General features: G+C 39.4%; 1 protein-coding gene across 2 annotated transcripts; it reads left to right on the top strand.

Moving 5' to 3' along the window:
* Nucleotides 1-7,788: 7,788 nt before the first annotated feature.
* si:ch211-236k19.2 (LIM/homeobox protein Lhx6) lies at nucleotides 7,789-20,905 on the top strand. Of its 2 annotated transcripts, none has more exons than XM_021324521.2 (9): nucleotides 7,789-8,086; nucleotides 8,671-8,805; nucleotides 10,251-10,382; nucleotides 10,611-10,732; nucleotides 12,400-12,617; nucleotides 14,396-14,496; nucleotides 14,604-14,699; nucleotides 16,051-16,222; nucleotides 19,800-20,905. In XM_021324521.2, exons 2-9 carry the CDS (start codon nucleotides 8,803-8,805, stop codon nucleotides 19,880-19,882), a joined length of 927 nt encoding a protein of 308 aa, XP_021180196.1. In that variant the 5' UTR covers nucleotides 7,789-8,086; nucleotides 8,671-8,802; the 3' UTR covers nucleotides 19,883-20,905. The 2 variants fall into 2 exon arrangements, with proteins under 2 accessions (XP_021180196.1, XP_021180195.1); XM_021324520.2 differs by having other exon boundaries at nucleotides 7,790-8,086; nucleotides 12,397-12,617.
* Nucleotides 20,906-22,231: the final 1,326 nt, after the last annotated feature.

Below are 22,231 nucleotides of genomic sequence, written 5' to 3'. Positions count from 1 at the left end.
TGGAGATATCCATCAGCTCTGAAGGACTTGACACAAGAAACCCCCCCAAGCACCTTGATTTTAGAGTGGCTTCTCTAGATGTCAACGGTTGTAAGCATGCACCACAGAACAAACATCTTCAGCAGCTGAATAATGCTCTCATCTTTTTTTTTTTTTTTTTTTTTTTGGTGCAGTCTTAGAATAAACTTTAAAAGAACCTTGGAGGCTTTCCACTACTCCCATGTCCTGTCCCACCTTCCAACCCACTCAGAGTGGATTCCCAGCACCATTCACCTTTCCCTGACACCATACCCGACTGCTGCCCCAAATTTGGAGTCGTGGGGATCAACCGAGCCGCAGGATATTGCAGCCGGCATCAAACTAAACACACCATGGGTCCTGCTTAAATAATCCAAACGCTGAGCCTATTTAAAGTGACAGCTTTAAACACTTGCTCTCAAAGCTGCGCTGTCGAGGGAGGAGGTGTTGGAGGAGGCCGGGTCGGCCTATGCGTCTGCTGACCTACAGGATTTTTTTTTTTTTCTTTTTTTTATGATTAGGAACCCGTTTAGCCCTGATTGCTGTGGGTCACTGCAGGTGAGTTGGAAGGAAGTAATTTTCCTTCTGGAGCTTGTTACCAGATTAGGTAAGAAGCTGATCTCTGACTCTGGCCGGAGAATCCAAACAAATCTAGGGCTGAAGAAAAGAGCTGGGTCGTTTTCGAAGACTGGATCCACTGATCATGCAAAAATATTTAGTGAAGCAAGAATCTTTTTCCAAATGCCAAGAAGATGATTTATAATCTAAGTCATTTAACCATTGTGGTACAGCTCATATTAATAAAATTCTCACCTATTCTGGATGTTTTTTTTTACTATTTCGTTTTCAAAACAATACAATTCAAGTGTATTTCTAATATTAAGGAAATGACACCCTAAACTGTGAGCAATATGATGCAAAACCAAAAACCACGACTGTCACCACACAACAGGAGGTGTTTGCGAAGGAAAACGTCTTGTTTCAGGCACAAGATGAATGAAACAAGTGACTTTTAACACCTTATAGAACCACAGCGGAAGCCAGGTGAAAGCTGACAATACTTATAATAATAATACAATAATAATATTTTCTATCATAATATAATAATATTATGATAGAAAATACTTATAATAATAATAATAATTAAAAAAATAACTTTACAACAAAACTAATATGATTCACTGACATGAACCAGGAACAAAACCAGGAAGACTGAGAAAGGTAGAGATAAAGATGGTCTCATGTCTACAGATAAGCCTTTATTATTATTATTATTATTATTATTATTATTATTATTATTATTATTATTATTATTATTATTATTATTATTATTATTATCCTATTTCTGATTTGGTTTACAGAAAAGTAAAACTTAATGGGTTTTAACAGCATGTGTATGTATTCTTTTTTGTGTGTGTACACATGGTGTTAATTTTTATTTAAAATCGTTTTGTCAAGTTTGAACATAAGGTAAATTTCTGCAGGGGAAAAATTCTTTATTTTTTCCTATTTGTGCAGTCTACCTATAGTCTATATTTTATATCTAAGGGTTGTTTTTAGGCAATACAGCATTTGTGATAAGAAGAAAGCTTAAGGCATTGTATGAGGAGTTATAGAAGTTCTTGTTTTAGATAAGGTCTACTTAACTGTTTTATAGTTAATGTTTACATGCTTGACACTTAAACTGAATCCAAACATAAAAGATCGACAAACACTACAGTCAGCTTTGTGTATTAAGTATTCGGATGTCTGAGCTACTTTTAGATCATTTATAGGCTTTGATAATTAAAATAAATCTTTGACGCTCAACCCTTGAGGAATAATCCTGCTCCTTAGAAGAAGTAGTATCAGAAAATGATGTCGGATCAGTCTGACACAAGCCTCATAAAATCTGGGTTTCATGGTGCTATAGGACAAAAACCACCTTGGCTACATACAGGCATGCACAGACCAATAGAGTAGCTTTAAATATAAGAGGAACATTTTCTTTCTTAAAATCATAAAAAAAGGAGGAAATGTGTTCAGATGTTTTTTTTTCTGGCTTTTATTTTTCATTTCCTTTACATGACTTCTGTAATAACTCAGCAGGAAAATACAAAACAAAAATGCATGTTATTCTGCTCTCTTGGCTGGATTTAACACAGTAAGTCGATTGGGCCATCTACAGGGCAAGCAGCCACATGTGTGCTGTGTGGAAGCGGATCCAACCCACTTATGTGAACTGATGCCAAAACACGTTTCCTGCAAATCTGTTTTTTCTTGTATATTTTTTCTCCTTTGATCTCAGAAAGAAAGTTTTTTTTTTTTTCTGTGGAATTTAACGTTCTGTAATTCATTTTCCACTCCGATCACAATAAGCTGTTGTGGCATTTAGCCACTGTAGAGGCTGATACCTTCCTGTAGTTTGCAAAAAAAAAAAAAGAAAAAGCGTGCTCAATTCCCAAGGTGGACAGAGACAAATTACAAACATTGCTACATATTTCCTGTAACCAGGTCCGATGAAAGAGTTTGCAAAATCTCCACAAACGCCTGAACACATTAAAAAAACAAGATTGGTTCGGTGGGATCGTCGGGTGCCTGGATATCTGGATTGCATCTCTTTTGTTGTGCTAAAGCCAAATTAGCTCAAGGAAACATTAGATCTCTCAATGTTCTCCGGCCACTTGAGGGGTTTACACTTTCACCCGGTGGAGGAAAACCTTCAGCTCCCAGTTCACCCTCTTGTGGGGGGATCGATCAGCTGCTTCCCGTCTGCAAACGAAGACATGCTGTAATACACTTGATAAATATCAAGCAGAATTCAGCAATCAGCTGAAAGCAATTTGCATGTCTGTGTTTGAGCCAGCGGCTCGTGATTTTCTCCCTTGTCATCTATCATAGACCACACGCCTGGGCCAAAACACACAATACTCCCAAATTGCTGTCATATGGAGAGCAAGCCCAGAAAAAAAAAGCTCTTCATTTTTCCTTGTCTGTACTTCAAATAAACTTGCATTTGTTGAATAACTTGAGAGAGGTTTTTTTTTTTTATCCTTTCAGTACAACTTTTTAGAGAGAGCGATGGGGTAATGTGCCATTTCCTTTGTTTGTTGAAAGCTTGGCTGCAGGACTGTAAATCTAAACGGGTTTGATCTCGGTGGTTGCAGCCTGTTGAATGTTGGACGCTGCTGGATGTTGGGGCTTGAGATCTCAAATTCATCTCCGATATGCACCCACAGGCAAACATTCACAGGCTCTTAGTTTTCTGTGTTTCCTCTGTGATTGCTCTTGGAAAATCTTTTTATCTATAACATACATAACATGCACCTTAAATACACCATGTTTCATTGACTGTATTTTTTATTTATTATAAACAGAAGGTTGGAAGATCTTAAAATTGCATGCTTGGATCAGCTTTTGCTTGAGTTGTAAAATAATTCAGATTCTGCTCTTTGACTTTCACCTCTAACTAAAATAACATGGACTCCAGCTTTCTCCAAATATGTTCCTTCAACCAACATGCCAAGTAGAAAATTACCCGATTCCTGTTGTTGCGACATAATGCACGAAGAATTAAATTCAAGCTCATGTCATGCTGTCAACAGAACACTGTAAATATTATAGGAAAGGTGAGTGTCATGTTTGGTGGGTTGTTTGCAGGACAGGAACTCGGGAGCAGGATGTTGAAGGTAAAGATTTAATTATAACAAATGACAGACTTACAGTGAGACACAGGAAACAGGGCACAGGCAGAGATAAAAGGTAGCAGAGAAGATGGAAGTAGAATGAAAGAATCCAGCAGGGAATACTAGCTAACTGGGAACTTAAATACTGAGGGGGGTGGGGAGAATGACACTGGAGGCTGGTGTGAATGATCTGACTGTTACAAAGTGTATCTGAGGCAGAAATAAACAAGGAGGCTGAGGGAAGGAGAATAATTAACAAGGAGGAGCGGAACTAAGACACAAGGAAAACTAAAACCAAATGGAGATCTGACATAATTAACTATAATACACAGGGAACAGAATACAGGAAATAAATTATAAACTAAACCTAAAGGAATGAACTAATAAAGCCTTTCCATACAAATTCTGTAACCTCTGACAATTTGTTTCCAATCAAATATTACACACACATTGGTGTACAGCCTCCTTTCAGTTTAAATAAAATGTTATTTATATAGCAACAGTTCACCACAAATGTCATCTTAAGGCACTTTACAAAGTCAAGTCAATCAAAGCATACAGACAGATCGGTCAAAAATACAGCCGAACCAACATAAACATGGCAGAGCAGGGTGACGCACTCGTAGCTGCTACTGCTACCACATCCACGATTTCATCTTTGATAGTAGAACAGCAAGAAGTGCCTTTACCTAATTTCCTTCTTATGGTTTCTGGTGATGTCTGCTACTTATGTTTTAATTTGATACTGTGATTGTCTAAAACCAACGGTTAGTAGGCGGGCAGTAGTTGTTGGTTCGCCCAATCAGCTTGGAGAGTTCTGCTGAAGGTTCCTCCTTTCCCCAAAAGGAATAAAATGGAGCAGTCCCAGATTGATAACATGCAGAACTAGAATGCCACACATTATCAATCTGGCTGGCCAGGTTAATTCACATTCCCCTTGTCACTAATTTGTTTGTGATGTTCATGGACAGACTATCAAGGTGAGTCGATGGACAGGAGGGTGCCTGGTTTGAGGACCTCCAAGTCTCATCGTTTTTTTTTAAAGATTTCTTGGGAGTTGGGGCAGAAAGAGAAAAGCGGGAATAATTGCTGTAAAGGTCCTTAGGTCGAGATCCAAAACTCGGTTAGATGCTTTGAAGACTAAAAGTCTTAATGTGGGGCCTTTCCACATTATGCTGATGATACTCAGCTATATTTATCCGTAAATCCTGATGAATCCAATTAGTTAGGCAGACAACAACCATGTCGCAAAGACATACAAACCTTGATCATAAAAACCTCCCCTGTAACCCTGTTAAAGGGGAGGTTTCTCTTCCACTGTTGTTACATGCATGCTCAGTATTGGAGATTGTTGCAAAGTCTACAACACAATGCAGGTGACTGTTCACGCTCGCTACCAAACTCTTTCAGTAGGAGTGAATGCTGCGAGCCAATGACTCGATGCAATCTGCTGGTTTTCCTTGGATAACTTTTTCAACCGATCTGTCTGTATGGTTTGATTGCATTGACTTTGTAAAGTGGCTTTAGATGACGTGTAGTGAACTGGCCATATAAATAAATTAAATTGACAAAAACTGGATGACTGTAACTTTTCTGCTTTTAAAGTCAGACAAGACAGAAATTCTCATTGCTGGATCAAAAGATCATGGACGGATGGATCTATCTCTCTCACTCTGTTGAGTTCACCTGGTGTTCTCCAATTTTGAATGAATTGTTGTTATGTCAACTTTTCATACTAATAATCTTTTTATTATCATTGCAACATACATTCCAATGAAATTTGTTCTCTGCATTAAACCCATCCCCTTGGGGAGCAGGGGGGCTGCCATGTGTGGCACCAGGGGAGCAATCTGGGGTTGAGGGTCTTGCTCAAGGACCCAGAGTGGCAGTCTGTGGGAGCTGAACCGAGAACTTCTGGGACACAAGCACAATGCTCTACCCACTAGGTCACCACTCCCCAACTTGATGTTACTTGATCTTCTCCTAGTCTTTTTTTCTTTTAATATCATAGGTTCACCTGGTCTGCCATTCTGTTATCTGTGACATCATCCAGGGGAGGCAGATAATCCTTTATTACCGTATAACATAGAAAGTACTCCTGGATCAATGTGTGCTTCTGTGTTTTTTCTGTCTCTGTTCTGTCTTCTCTTACCCGCAGTCAGTCGAGGCAGATGAGCGTTTGCACTGAGCCTGTTTCTGGTTCTGCTGGAGGTTTTTCTCCCTGTTAAAGGGGGAGTTTTCCTCTCCACTGTCACTTCATGCATGCTCAGTATGAGGGATTGCTGCAAAGCTGTCGACAATGCAGACGACTGTCTCTTGTGGCTCTACGCTCTTTCAGGAGGAGTGAATGCTGCTTGTCAAAGACTGTGCAAGCTGCTGGGTTTCCTTAGAGAGGAAACTTTTTGACCAATCTGTCTCTATGATATGATTGTATTTGACTTTGTAAAGTGCTTTGAGATGAAGTGTGGTGAATGGGCGCTATGTGAATTAAATTTAATTGAAATTGAATTGGATGGATGGCCTAAAGCAGTTTACTTAGCTACTGGTTAGGAGACAGGTTATCTGGCATTGACACATAAGCAGCAGGATGCTATAGATCTGCAGATTTTAACAGATTTTAACTTCACCCAAAGATAGTTGGTCCGCAGTCCATGCTCTTCAAGGAGGAAGATAAGGCAAGGGAAATAGAAATGAAGAGCTAACAGAACAAGTTACTTCCTCTTTACGGCATATATTTAATAATATTTCATTGTTGCTTCTGGCTTAAAGGGTTCCTCAGATATCACTCTCTGAATCCACATTGCAACAGTCAGAAAATAGTCAAAACCAGTCAACAATGGTGCAAATTGGTGTGTTCGTAATACCACTAAAGTGCGTCAGTAATGGAGCCGAAATAGCCACGTTCCACTCTGAGTCCTCCTTCATCAGGACCAGTTCACTTCCACTGTCGGGTAATTACAGTCAGTGCACAAAGCTGCTGAAGTGAATCACAGGTACAATACAAGGAGAGTGAGAAGATGTAATGCTGCTGTTTCTGATGCTTTTTAGGTGATCGATGATAATTAAAGTCCGTCCGTCCGTCGATTTTATTGACCACTCGATGTGGGGGAAACGTTTGCAGGTAAATCATCAACCATTTCATACCAAGAAAACCTGAAAAGTCTGGAAAATGCAGAAATCCACAACCTTAAGGTTTATACTGTTCATTTAACCCAAAGTCAGTTAGGGGATACTTCAAAGTAACCTGGAGAAAAGCAGTTAAGCTTGATAAAGGTCTTTGAGTTCTTTATAATCATGAACTGCTCTGGAAACAAAAGAGAAACAAAAGTATTCTTGGGTCGAATGTGAAACAGCTTGATCTTGGAAAAAACTGGATCCTCAGCAGGAAAATGACCCAAATCACAGCAGCAAATCAACAACAGAATGCAGAGCTGCAAAAAAAAGAGTTGGTCAGCATCTCTCCAAAGTCAGACAAAAAAAGTTAATACCGGTACTGTCAAGAAACTGAACAATGAGGTCTGCTTTTTTTTTTTTAAGTAGGTCTACTTTTTAAAGTGAGTTTTCATTTTGCAGGCACATTTGTTTCGCAAATAATGCCAAGAATCTGTTGCCTTTTTGTACATTCAGCATTAGACTTAGATTATCATTATCTCCTGATCTGAAATACAAAACTCTAGAACTGAGAGAGGGAGCAGTTTCTTTTTACCAAGATAAGACGAGTAATGTCTGAACAGGATCAAATCTAAATGGATAAAACTCTAAAGCATCTATTTAAGTACCTATGACCATAATTGGTATTTTGTTTTATTAGATCCTGAACCCTCACATGACAAAAATATTTTCAGGATTTTTCTGCGATGTGAATCAGCTCCTAAAGGTAAATTATTTGGTATTTTTATTGCTATAGCAAGGTATCAGATTAATTAAAAGTGGATCGGGGGTCACATTTAAGGAGAACTAAAAAATCTTCAGCTAGCTCCTACACCTAGTTCTCAGTAAATGAGCTTCAGATGTTTAGAAACAGCCCAGGTTGCCCAGTGAGTGCAGCTTGTTATAAGTTCAGCTCTGAGGAAGAGGCTGCAGCATCACATCCTGCCTCTGGTAACTGGGTGTAAACTCTGAATCCAGGCGGGAGATCAGATCAGCTCAGAGTGTGTTTGGGAGCCAAAGCTGGAGTCCCACAAAGTTCTTCTGCTTGGATCAGCGCTCCTTCAGAGCAGAAAGGACCGGCACAGCACGTCGTTTCGGATTTATTTGGACATGTTTTTTGTTGTTTGTTTTGGGACAAACTGTTTTACACCCATGAATGATGTTGACGCCGCATTTCGGAGGTTTTCTGTCTCTGAAGTTTTTGCAGACCATCTCGTCTTGTTTCACTGCCTCCAGTGTTTACATCCAAGCCGGTAATTAACATAATCTTGCATTCCTGTTAATTTCGAGAAGTGAAGGACAACACGGAGTCCAGATTGCCCCCCAAACGCAGATTTTTGGCACTTTATGAATGCAGCTGTAATCACTGAGGGGAGCCATGGAGTGCCTAAATGGGTCCATCACGAGAAAAGAGACAATCAGGCTCCTTTATGTCTCAAGATCAGCACCCGTTTCTGCACATTGTCTGTTATGAATAGAGCGATCTCCAATTGAGCCTCTTCACTTTGGAGATTTTTCGATTTTCGATTATACAGCTATTGAAATTAGGACGCTCCGCGTTTTTTCCCCCCCTTCCTCAGCTTGGTGGCGCGGCTGCCTCCTCCTGATTGACAGATGAAATTGACACTCGGGTTGCCTCTTATCAAGCGCAGCGTTTCAATCCGCCGCTAATTGCAGATATAGTGCCATCCTTTCTTTTCACCGCATGTGATTGCAACACGCAACCTTCCGTTACGCACAAGAGGAACGATCGATCATATGTAGTGTTTTTCTTCTTTTTTTTCCTCCTCCTCCTTTTTTTTATATCTAATTGCATCGAAATGTCTTTTGTTGCCAGGGTTTAAATGCAGGAGATACTGTAAGGCGTTGTTTTGGAGCGGCTGGCTGTAGCGCGACTTGGAGCAGAGATGCGTAACGCGCAGAGCGAACTGGGTCTCCACTCCGAATAGGCAGCGCGCAGGACCCGAGAATGGTGAGTCACAAAGAGCTGGGACTGCTCCCGCTGCTTTCCGTCGCCACTATTTAAACGAACTTTATATAAAGGAGGTCGAGTGTCCGAGCGTCTGTGATCAGAGATGGAGTAAAAACGCCCAAACTGTTCCCAGAACACCCAACAGTTGAAGGCGAAAAATAATATTACTGGTTCATTCATCACCTAAGTGCTTTCATTTAGTTTATTTTGTTATGATAATGATTTGTATGTAATTATAAAGGAATTATTCATTTCTGATTCGCACCATAAAACTGACATTTAAAACAGCCTAATTGGGGGGAAAATGTTTTTAAAAATATCGGAACGATGTGTACTCTACTAAAATCCTATCTATTTTAGTTGAGTATCTATTCTATCTATAAATAATTTCTATTTTGTGCAGATATCTTATATCATAAAGCTTTGTTGTTGCACAGAACGTCCCTTAAATGTTAGGGGATTTCACAGCAAAGTTACGATATTCTCAGCAGTTTTTTTTTTATCATCTTATGAATTCATGAAACGAAATTTAGTTTACAAAAATATTAATTGACTGAAAAACGACTAATGAAACAGGTTGCGGGTGTTAGGTTGGGTGGAATATTTGTATCTGCTTGTTATTCAGCTGTCATAAAACTGTTTTATTGTAGGCTTATAAATGTACTCGGATGCACAACAGGACTGGCACACAAATCACAGCAATTCCGTATAGCAGTAGTAGGTATTTTAATCAAGTTTAATTCTGAAAAATGATTTAGGTGTTAATTGAAAAGTTTCCGTCTGCGCCTTTAAGCTCAATTTTAAAATTAAAGTGCAAGTGGATTACTGTTATTGACAATTAACAATTTACCGTATGTATGTATATATATATATATATATATATATATATATATATATATATATATATATATATATATATATATATATATATATATATATATGTACAGATGTGCAAAGCTCTCGGGTTTATACGTTTTAAATAAATGGTCATTAGGTTTTTATCTGCATCAACACATTTATTCACAGGAAGGAACGGGAACAGACATTTCCAACAACGCAAATCAAAAGATAATCTCGATGTAATAAACAATCAACAATAAATAGCACGAAAAGACTAAACGATTGTGATAGTGCAGCTGTAAGGTTTCTACAGATTTAAATATAAGTTTACGAGGACAAAGTTGGTTCGGTGTCACACAGCTTTTAAAATGATGTAAGTCGGCAGGCAGGAAAGGCGGAGAGGCCGTTTAATGTGAAAGGAACAGCGTGGAGGACGCACGTCGGCCAGATCCGCGGTCCACGCACGGAAAGGATGCAGGCACTCATTCGCTATTAAGAAATAAATGTATTTTGTTAAGCCATGCACGTTTTCCTTCCCCTCTCTATTCGGTCTGGCCGGCTCTTTTAATATGTTTTTTTTTTTTTTTTTTTTTTTTGTGGCTCAGTCTAAGCCGGAGGTGAAGAAGGAGTCCGGGGATTCCAGCCCGTTGGAAGCCGCCTGCCTCTGCTCTCCTCCTGCGGCCAAGAACCAGTGCGCCAGCTGCGGGATGGAGATCCATGACCGCTACCTGCTGAAGGTAACGAAACACCTCAGAGAGCCTTTTAACCCCAAATATTGTTTTAATTTGCAGCTGTGGCATTCCCCTTAAACTTGATTTGGATGATTTTAATTCATTTTGCAATGTGTTTTTTTTTTTATTCCGCTCTGTAAGAACTTTTCACATAAAAGTGTCATGTGAATTTGTGACGTTTGTTTTGACTGGTTTGTTAATTGGCGCATGCGCCGTGTGTTTTTAATGCCGCAGGTGAACAACCTGAACTGGCATTTAGGCTGTTTGGAGTGCTCGGTGTGCAGAGCGTCTCTGCGCCAACACAGCAGCTGCTACGTTAAAAACAAAGAGATCTTCTGCAAACTGGATTATTTCAGGTAGGAGCGGTGTTGTTCTTAATACTCAAATTCATTGTTTATCGCTTTTGGGGTTTAATGTACAGCTCTTTGGCCAACCTTAGTTATTTTCAATGTGCTTTTTTTATATAATTAAGTTGGTTTGATTTTATTTAAAAAGTTCTGTAGTTTTCAGTGATTTTTTTGAAATATTTTTAAATTTTAATAAAAAAAAATTAAATGCATTTTAAATTATCGAAGGTTACAATGCCATAAAGATTTGCCATACTAATTAAACTAACAATGGCTGAGACACAGCTAAACACAAACCTGTTCATGGCATAAAAGTATTCTTATTCAGCCGGGAAATTTGTTTTCTATACGAACTTAAAAAATTGAAACAACGTAAAACGAGTATACATTTTAAGTCTGTTTTTGTCTTCATATTATTACGTTACAATTATTAAAACCTCTTTAAAATTCCAGACCGGCTTTTTTTCCAGTTTCCACTGGTATTTTGATGATTTTGTGACGTTTGTGATGAGCTCCAAGTCTTTGAGGTTGTAGTACCTCCTTGCCATCACCCTAATCTGTAGCTCCTTCCATCATGTTCTAGATTAGAAAGTCAATAGTACTACAAATCAGAAGGAACACGATGTTAAAATGTAAGTTAATTTAAACAAAATACCTCACAGAAATATGAATAATTGAATTTCTTTTGAAACTTTTTTTAATCAATTGTGCACAGTGTTAAAATACAAAATGAAAATTGTCTTTAATTTACTGAAATTATTTTTGTTTTGGTCTGGCTATTTTATGTAGACTGATTACAGTTGTCATAAAGTAATTGTTTTATCCTAAAATATTTAAAGAAAGGCACCCCCCCCCCACCACCCAACTACAGTTGATTAAAAAATCGAATGTTCCACAACTGCTTTGAAAAAACAAAGTTCTTTACAAAGTTTATGGGATTTTTTTTAAATGAAACTGATGAAGGCAACATTTTTTTTTATTCTAAAAACAATCCTAAATTAAGAAGGCCATGTGAACATTTCTGTTAGATTTAATCTTTAATTTTGTCTCTGGAGTTTTGATCCCCTGGCTTAGAGTAATATAATTACTTAATATTAATTGAGCAAACTAAATTACTGAACATGACTTTGTTAATTTTTCAGACTGTTTTCAATTCTAATTGATCTTGGCCCTCTAAACACAAATTAAAGATTTACTTATTTAGTCCAATCTCGATAATAAAGCAGTAAATTCATCAAACCTTTAGCCGGCTTAAGGATCTGCCCAGATTTAGCAAACTTACTGAGCTCAACTCTGTCTGTCTTTTGGTGTTTTATTCATTTGACACAATGTGATATTGTCTGTGTTTTAGCTCCTTTAACTCTACAATATACAATATAAATAGACGTACCCACTTATATTGCTTATTTCTTTGAGAAAGGTTTATTCTTTTCATGTTTGTTTTTTTTCTCCATAATGTTACAACAAAGAAGCAGACACCCAAAAATTCTCAAGTCAAAGGCTGAAATCCTCAGGGGAATGTCTCTTTCTACACGTTCAAAGTCTAAGTTTGGTTTTCTGTCTTACATCTAGCCAGATATCTCTCTCTCTCTGCAACATTTTACAAACACCTTAACAAACACTACAACAACATCGCTTAACCCTGTGTTGACTCTTGTCCTCCTCACTCACAGTAGGTTCGGCACCAAGTGCGCCCAGTGTGGCCGGCAGGTGTACGCCAGCGACTGGGTGCGGCGGGCCCGGGGCAGCGTGTATCACCTGGCCTGCTTCGCCTGCTTCTCCTGCAAGAGGCAGCTGTCGACCGGGGAGGAGTTCGGCCTGGTGGAGGGCCGGGTGCTCTGCCGCAGCCACTACGACATCATGCTGGAGAACCTCCGCAGGGCTGCAGAGAACGGTAAGGTCACGGCCGAACACGAGCCTCAGAGGAGGCCGAAATGCTAAACGGTGGGAATCTAGATGCGCACATGAGACATGCGAACTCTGTTAGGTTTGTGCAGCTTTTGTGATAAACAGAACCTTTTTTGTAGTCCTTTAGAGCTTCACATGTTACATATTGATTAAAATAAACTTAAGGCTTAAAGTATAATCTTTCATTCACTACAAATATGGATCTAAAAATAAGTAAAATGTTCTTAAAGTTAGTGTATTTATCCTTGATTCGAGTAGGTAAAATGGATTATTTGCCAATGGAATGAGTATTTTGACCCCTAAAATACGATAATTAGACATTCTACACTTGAAATAAGATGATGGAGATGAATTGTTCCTATTTTAAGTGCAAAAATCTTATTCCATTGGCAAATAGTCTTATTTACCTGCTCAAATCATGGACAAATACACTCATTTTAGGAACATTTTACGTATTTCTAGTTCTGTTTTTCCAGTGTTGGTACTGTTACGGTGGATAATTAGGCCACAGAGGCACATGGACTCGTGGATGTGTCAACTTGTACTGGGATAGATTTCAAAAGATTCAAGAATGAAGCGTCTCTATTGTCATTCTGTAGTCATAATGAACGCTTGGTGAGACACCGGCTCAGAGTTCACGCGTAACACACAGAAAGACAACAGGATTTCTGACTGAGTTACTCAGACTATAAGGGAATTTATCAGTTTTAATCACCCTTTTTGCGTTACCTGTTTGGTTAAAAACAAAAACAATTAAACCCTCTGTCCATCCATCCGTTGTCTTCTGCTCATCCGATATCCGGTCGCAGGGGCAACAGGTCCAAGAGGGGAACCCCGGACATCCCGTCCTCCAGTTTATTCTGGGGGATGGCCATCCCAGGACAGACGGGATATATATAGTCTATCCAGCGAGTTCTGGACGTGCTCAGGGAGGCGTCCTGATCCGATGTCCAAACCACCTAAATTGGCTCCTTTCAATGTGGAGAAACATCTGCTTTGAGCTCCCCCTGCATAACCGAGCTCCTCTATCTCCAAGGCGGAAGCTAACCTCAACACTTTGTATCCTGGATGTCATTCTTTGGGTCTTGATGCATAACTCATGACCACATGTGAGGGTCGGAACATTTAGCCATCAGAGGTAAAAAAAAGAATAATTTAAACCAAAGTAAAGAGGTATTTTAGAGTTCAACCTCAGGTGAATTTTCCTGAGGAAACAGCTTCATGCTTTATTCTCTGTGAGCTCTTTCAGGCTCTTTTTTTGTTTAGCTGTTCTTTTTCACTCTAATATTCCAAGTACGTTTATTCATAATGCGTCAAATTTACAACAAATCCCGTCTCAATCCCCTTCACAAGCAAGTCCGCTTCATTTGCATTCATGGCTTGGTCCAAATTCACACCAAAATTCAATTAATCACACAAACGATTCGTCTTCTCTGTTATTGGCGCCTCATTTCAGTACTTTCATAACGTAGGGATCAAGGGAGGTTTTTAGCAAAACCTGAATCTAAAGAACGCGCCCAGCTGCTGTTTTCCTGCATTTTTTCACACCACCCACTCTGTTGGTATCTGGAAGAAGTCTGATCTTAATGCTTTAAACTGTTTGCAGCACCATGCTTTAACTGTGCTCCAAATTGTTTGGACAAACCTTCAAATTTACAGCTTTTTTTACATTCAGCTGTCGCATTGCTTTAACATCCTCTCCTTTCTGTTTGCTAACCGTCACATAGCTTGATGACCAGCATGCAGTCTGGTTTGTTTTTTCAGGCACAGGTCTGACTCTGGAGGGAGCGCTGCCCTCGGATCAGGACTGCCAACCCAAACCAGCCAAGAGGGCACGGACCTCGTTCACGGCCGAGCAGCTGCAGGTGCGTCCCCGGCCGCCCGGGTGTGCCAAACCGTGTTTTTAATCGCCGCAATTTGCTCAGCTAAGGGAGTTTGGGGATTTCATGGTCGCCGGATGGTTTCCCTGCAGGTTATGCAGACTCAGTTTGCTCAGGACAACAACCCCGATGCTCAGACGCTGCAGAAACTGGCAGAAATGACGGGACTGAGCAGAAGAGTCATACAGGCAGGTTTTGAAATCACTTCTCTGAGAATCTTCTTTATTAGCAAAAGACACTGTGTGGTAACAATTATATATATATATATATATATATATAACAAGATTTTAAGTAAGCAAGACAGTTTTAATTAGAGTAATACAATAATTTAGCCATGTCTTCTGTTTTTGTGTGATTTGTTTAAATCGATACGCCTCTCCAGCCTAACGCCGACCCACCACCAAACCAGTCGTGCTGAAAAATGTTGCAGGCAGCTTAACGTTCACCGCAGCTTCACCAGAACCCTTTTGACGTCTGCCACATGAGCCCGGGGTGATCCTGAGCTCATGTGGAAACAACAAGGCGCCAGAGCCGAGCTCCACGGTGCTGAGCACTGAGCACAGGGCCAACTAGAGGACGTCGGGTCCTCAGGTCACCCTCATGAAGTCTCTTTCTAACGGTTTGGTCGGAGACATTCAATCCTGCTGGAGGTCACTTTGTAGGACTCTGGTAGTTCTCATCCTGATCCTTCTTGCACAAAGAAGCAGGTTCTTCTGCTGAAGGGTTAAGGACTTCCGACGACCTTGTCCAGCTCTCCTAGACTTACTGGCTTGTCTCTTGGAAACCCTTCTGTGCTCTTGGGACTGACCTGGGGGGCACAGAAAACCTTCTGGCTATGGTAAACATTAATGTGTTATCCTGATAGAGTTGGACTGCCTGTGCAACCCTGGTAGGGTCCAGGTATCGCCTCATGGTGCCAGTAGTGACTCAGGTTTGATCCTGATCAAAAGCAAAACTGCAAAAAAAAAGCAGTATAAAAAAAAAAAGACATAAGAAATGTCTGCGGGCTCCAACGGCAAAACCTTTCCTGTTTTTTTTTCTAATTGTCTCTGCTTTAGCCTCCCTGTTGTTAATGTCTCTAACATCCAGACAGCCGACACTGATTAACATCCTCCTCCATGACTGAACTGACCAGATCAATACTCCACAAGTTTAATTGGCTTGATTTTAAAGTGTTCCTTTATTTTTTTTTTAACAATGTACTTATGGCTCTACTGCTTTATTTCTGTAGAAGTTGAAGCCATTTTTTTTACACCAACAAGAAAGATCCTTGTACTGTTTTCTCTGCCTTTGCATTCATTGTATTTAAAGATGTTTATTTTTCATAAGCACTTAAGATGTTAGATAGGAAGTATCCAAATATGATAAAAAAATGAACTTCTGCAGCCTTTAGAGAAGTGTGGAATGAGTTTAAAACTTTTAAATCCAGCGAGTCTTTAGATGACCTCCAGAATCCAACCTGGTTCCTGGCTTAAAGAGTTTGATGCTGTGCTCCCGTCACGTTTGCTCCGTGTTTACTTTGTCCGCTTCCTCCTCCAGGTTTGGTTTCAGAACTGCCGTGCCCGGCACAAAAAGCAGCCGCCTCAGAGCAGCTTCCCTCAGAGCGCTCCGCTGTCCAGGATGCCGCCGTCACTTCCAGAGGATCTCCACTATTCCTCGTTCAGCAGCCCAGACCGACCTCACCTCCTCGCTCTGCACGGATACCTGGACGGTCGGTGTCACACTTTCATTGTTATCAGAAGGATTTTTACGTTATAATCAGATAGAATTGTATCATTTCTTAACCTGAACCTAATAAGAAATTCTTTGCAAGTGCTGCTCTTCTGGGAAATGCTCATATTTGTTTATGTGGGTTTTACAATTATGACAGCTTACCTTATAATTTATTAGATTTTTCTATAAATTGAAATTTATTTCAGTTTATAGAAAAATGGTCAGTGAATGTTTTGCATCTTTGAAACCTGGTTATAGTGGGATTATACAGCTTTAACAACAAACCTGTAATAAAAATAGTGGCACATTAACTGTAGAACAACACATTAATCACAAACACACACACACACACACACATATTATATATATATATATATATATATATATATATATATATATATATATATATATATATATATATATATATATATATATATATAAACACATGTATGAGGCTATTTTTAAAAAAATGATGGCGTATTTACTAAAGATTTGTTACTGTCTAATCATAAATAATTTCTCTTTTCAAATTAGGTTAAAATCTAAGACTTTTATACCTCTATTGACTTGCCTATTATCCTTGCGAAATCGATTGCAATAATTGGGATATAAAAACATCTTTAAACATCGAAAGATGAGCATAGATGAAACAACAATTAAAATGTATTGTGGATATTTTCTTTTTTAAATGTCTATTTTAATGAAATTTTAATTTCTCTTTAGTTTAATTATGAAAGCATGGCCCTAGTGAACCGATAGCTCCTGCTATTTTATTTAAATTCTACATTTGCATTAAATTGTGATTACTTGCCCGATGAGAAAAACAACAAGCTTTGAAATTACTCAAATTTGATAGTGTACAGTATCTGTTAATATATGAACATTTATGATATATCATCTTAAAGTCTGTTGCCCAGGATGCATGTTTGTACCCAATAATCCCAAAACTGGCTTTTTATTCTTTCTTCTCATTTGAAGGGGAAAATATACAGCGGCCTCCACAGTTAATGGTAGCACTGGTAAATGTCTGTATATTAAAATAAACTGTTGCTGCAGAGACGTGGAGATCCTAAAGCCTCTTTTTCTAATGCAATGCTCTAATAGTGAGCTTTGGAGATATTCCACCGAGCCATAACAAATACTTTGTCATTATAGCATTATTGTGTGCATTTATATTGCCTAGGACTGTTTGGAATAGGATAATTGTACTCACATGTGTGATGTACTTGTATTTTACTTGCTAATGTAATATCGAGCCAGTTGGACAGAATCTCATGTCAGCAGATGCTCACACTGCACACAACTGACATTTCCAAAAATGCTAAAAGTCATCATCATGTTTTTTAAGCTCGCTTACTCTCCTCCTCACTGCGTGGTGGCAACACAAACTTGGCGCCTTGTCCAACCTTGTTTGACCCATTTCCGCTCGTTTTGATCTGTAGAGATGGACAAACGGAAAATACACACATGCCTATCTCGAAAGGCTTGTTAACTTGTCTTTCCCATCTTGAATAGTGGCTGAGAGAAATGGGCTTCCGTGCCTCATTTATTGTCCCCTTGGGAACATTTTTGTCCTCACAGTGGAATACCCACAGTACCACAGATCGCACACAGCCAGCATTGCCCTCTGCTTCAGAGAGGAAAGTAGGAAAAAGAACCCATATTGCAATAAAACCTCACTATAACATGTTCAAATGTGCAAGCTGTTTGCCTCACATGGCACAGTTTAAAGGTTTTACGGAGGAAGACACACAGTAGTCTTTGTAGTGGCTTGGTTTTCAGTGTAGAACTGTGAACTATCTGCAGGAGAAGCTGGGATTCCACGTAGATAACGTTAAATGGTTCGATCCCGTATCCCTCAGCTTGCGTTGTTCATTCTGACTGAAGAGTCCTGAAGTCGTTCCTCTCCTTCGCCTTCACGGCTGTGTTGACCGGGTAGTTCGGCCTCCTCGGCACGCCGCATCGGCTCAACCCGCAGACCTAAACATCACTTTGTGGTTGACCACACGTTTACATTTTCTGCTCCCAAAGCAAAGTGTGAATCACAAAAATGCTTCACTTACTTTTGTTTAATAGGAATTGTTCTTGGTGCCAATAATTGCGATACTGATGATTTTGCAAAAAAAAAAACTCAATTTTTTTTCTAAATGAGGGATTTTTTTCGCTCACTAAATAGTCATCAAAATCTATAGTGACTGTGAGACACTGTGATGCTGAAATTAAATAAGAAAAAAAAAGATCTATTTTAAGGCTTTTTATCAGGGGTGCCAGTAAAGTGAAAGCAAGGTTTTTTTTTTAAGAGAAGAAGAAAACGGGGTTAAACCTAAATGACATAATTTAAAAACAAAGTTTAACAAGTGATGCATGCATAGTTGATTGAAGATCAAAGTTTATTTAAAAAAAATTATATTATCTAAGCAAGAGATGGGTCTCAGCAACTAAGGAGTGGTCTTTTAAGCTCTAAGGAGCCCTAAGCAGAATAAGGACAATAAGATCATCTTAAATTGCAAACAGGTTTGAATCGGAGGCAAATGGACCTTGGCTCAGTTCTTTTTTTAAAAACATTTCGACACCAATCCAGGAGAATTCTGTCAATTCTGGTGGCTGATTTAAGCCTGTTTGCTGTTGTGATTATCAGGATGACTGAGAATTTGTACAGGCATCATCTTTAATTTACTGATTTCATACATTACATCTGGGAAAAATCTGTGTTTTTGGAGACTTAACTGGAATGAATTTGATTTTGTCTCGAATGAGAAGCTTTCCATCCTTTCTACATGTTAGAAAATAATTTTTTATTATTTATCTGATCTAGACAGAGGCTCTGTTGTGAAGTGGTATATTATGTTCACATTTTGATCATAACAAAGGGTGTGATTCTGTTGTGTGTTGAAAATATGTGATTTTTTTATTTTTTTTGCGTCTGGGTCACAGACCTTCAGTTTCAAATGGCCTCTGAGTCACTTTCTTTTTTCAGGTATCACATTACACATGTCAGCTTAAATAATAATACATATAATTTAGCAATGGTATCAAGGTGTTACTCGATTGTATCTGTTGCTTTATGTCTGTTGGTTGTGCTGTTCTTTTTGCGTCTCTTTCCAGGTAATGGAGCAGACAGAGGACGTTTTATCATTCTCTCCCTTTTATCTCTTCCTTCTTTCACCTCTTCTCTTTCTTTCTTTTTCTCTTCTTGTTCTTCCTTTACTCTCCTACTTTCCCATTGTAGTGTCCATATAATTTGAAATTCCCCCTGCAGGAATCACAATAAAACTATTTACATGCACAAATCAAGCGGAGCATTATGGCAAAAGCTGTTTGCTCCACTTGTGAAAGCAAAATCTGTCAAGCTCTATTTGGCATTAAGATATCAATTCTTATTGCCACATTGCTAGACAGGACACTGGGGGAAAAAAAACAAAAAAAAAACAACAAATGGCCTCTGAGTATCTGCGTCTCTGAAGTGGATTTTAGACGCTGGAGGTGCTCCTCGGGCCTCACCAGGAGCACCGTCCTTCAGACTAAACGGCAGCTGAGAGGCACCGCTTCATCTTGTTTCTTCTTGCGTTTTGCAGCTCACCCCTTCTCAGTCCTCGCCACGCCGGGCCACTTGACTCACCCGTCCATCTCTCTGCCGCAGCTCCCCATCAGCCGCTGACCTGCAGCAGCCACTCGTCCGCCGTCGCCACTCTGATGATGTTGTGAAATGTTATTCCTGCCGGCAAATCCTCAGGCAGAGCGCGCAGGGGGGGACCCTCTAATTTCGTTGTCAGACTGTTGAGCCGAACTGTGGCGACGCCTTCAAGCAAACATTGGAGTTATTTTTTATTTTTTATCTTTATTCCAAATGAAGCACAGAAGACTTTTTTTCCCCCCAGGACATAAACATTCACTTTCTTCCTGTTCGTATTCGTGGTTTGCTGTGGCAAGAGCAGAGGAGCGTTGTAGCAGTACGGCAGAGAGACCTCAGCTTTTTATTTCCCATCGAGCACATTTTTTGCAGCTTTAATGTTGTTTGTTGTTGTGTCGTTGTCAGAAAATGGGAACTCTTATTTATTCAGACCTAAACATCTTGTTTTTTCGAAGCACTTTTAAACGTGTCTTTACATGGAAAAAATTCAGTGTTTGTACATTGTAAATAAATGACATCAGATCTGTCATCAGCTTTATTTGAGGAGCCACATAAGGAGAGCGTTTTTTTTTTTTTTTCCCTGTGCATCATGTGCGATGCAGGTAATGTAGAAAGCATGGGGAATATAGAGTCAGATTGTACCAGGGACCCCCTTTTAAAACCTGCTGGGAATAAATCTAAAGGCCAAGTTCCTGCAGAAACCTGTCATTGAGAGCAATAACCTCACTATCCAATTTTATAACCCTCCACTTACGGGAAATACGACCATTCCTGCTGTGAAAATGATGAAGTACAATTCAGTTAAAGTGTGTCCATCGATTTGGGTTTCTTTCAGGCCTTCGTGAGCTCCTTTAGGATGTATTATCTACCGCTGTTGCATTGATCTAGAGCACTTAAGAGGCTGGGATGTGAAGAAGTAAAGAGTTAAAGGATATTATTTGGTTTGTTATTTTCCAAGATGAAGCAATATGTCTCTTTTACCTCTGAAAGCCTGGGGAAAAAAAGGGCAAAGACGGGAGCAATTTCAATAAATGCGCCCTATTTAAATAACTATATCAGCTTATGATTTGTTTAAGTATCATTTATTTGGTAAATTAATGACATGGGAAATGAAAGGTTAGAAATTAAGAGTCAGGGCAAGGTTTAAGTGAACTTAATAGCTGCTTTGGTCCCCCAGGGTCCTCAAGGGTATTACCACTGTAGCAACAAGTGAGGTTTTCAAATCTATTTATGTTTTTTATAGATTAATGGTAATAGCACGAAACAAAACTTGTGTTCCTTGACATTTAGAATGTTAATAAAAATAAAATAAAGTAAAATGTCAAAGTTCAAATGGGATAGCCGAAATCTGGAGCAATCCTTAGCTTTCCCACATTTATCTGGAATAATTGTTCAAGGTTATTTTTTTTTAAAGAACAAAGATTTTTGGTGCATTGTGTGGCAGATAACTTTTTCCACTTGTAATGTCAATTTTTTCTAATTAACTCATCTGCTTATTATAAAACCTTTGTTAGACACAAACTTTAGGATGAAAAAGAGGATATTTTATGATCTCCAGCCCTCTCCAAAAATGCACATTCTGCTAATTCTCCGATACGGTCGGCTGCAGGCTGGATTGTCTCTCCTCAATAAACTCTGAGCTGGAACATAAAATAGGATAAAAAGTCAAATTTAGACACTAGAAACATTGTAAATGGTTGAATCTCTGTCTTTTTTTTGTGTTTTGCTCAAAAAAAAATTTCCCCTAAAATTAAGATGACAAATATGATCAAATGTTGTCAACAGCTCCTGTTTCTTTTATAGAATATTGTGAAAGTCAGAGCTTAATTTGCAGAGATTCCTTCATGCGCAGAGAGGTAAGACACCCGAATCGTCTCAGGACCAGGTGCGTGAGAGTGCCTGGATGCTATTAGGAAAATGAAAAGAGCTCCCATTATTGCTGGAGCTTCAGCGCTGAATGAACCGTCTTCAAATCAGTCCCTTTTCAATCAGTTCAATCCAGGAGGAAACCTGCGCTGGGGAGCGGCTCCTCTCCTCGTAAAAACCCTGAAACAAAAGAAGTCTTCCTGCTGAGCAGAGATGATTATCAGGCTGACACGCTTTGGGCCACCTGCCAGCACCACACTGTAAAAAATGTACCCCCACCTCAGATAGGAGAGCCTGGGGGAGCATTCAGGCACATCTCGCTCCAGGCGTGTGCATCCCTCAGCCTTTAAGCCGCCCCCGTTTCGTGATCCCAACATGCGTCTGTGACTGGCAGCTTCAAGTGGTTGCAGATGAAACGTACCCCCCCCCCCCCCCACACACACACACACACACACACACCCCACCATGCTAATGAATAGGCCCCTGATTGCAGGATTACAGCGTCGGCTG

Source organism: Fundulus heteroclitus, chromosome 12, assembly GCF_011125445.2.
Source record: "Fundulus heteroclitus isolate FHET01 chromosome 12, MU-UCD_Fhet_4.1, whole genome shotgun sequence".
Taxonomy (NCBI): Eukaryota; Metazoa; Chordata; class Actinopteri; order Cyprinodontiformes; family Fundulidae; genus Fundulus; species Fundulus heteroclitus.
Note: the sequence above shows the minus strand (reverse complement) of the source record. Positions and strands in the feature narration are given on the sequence as shown.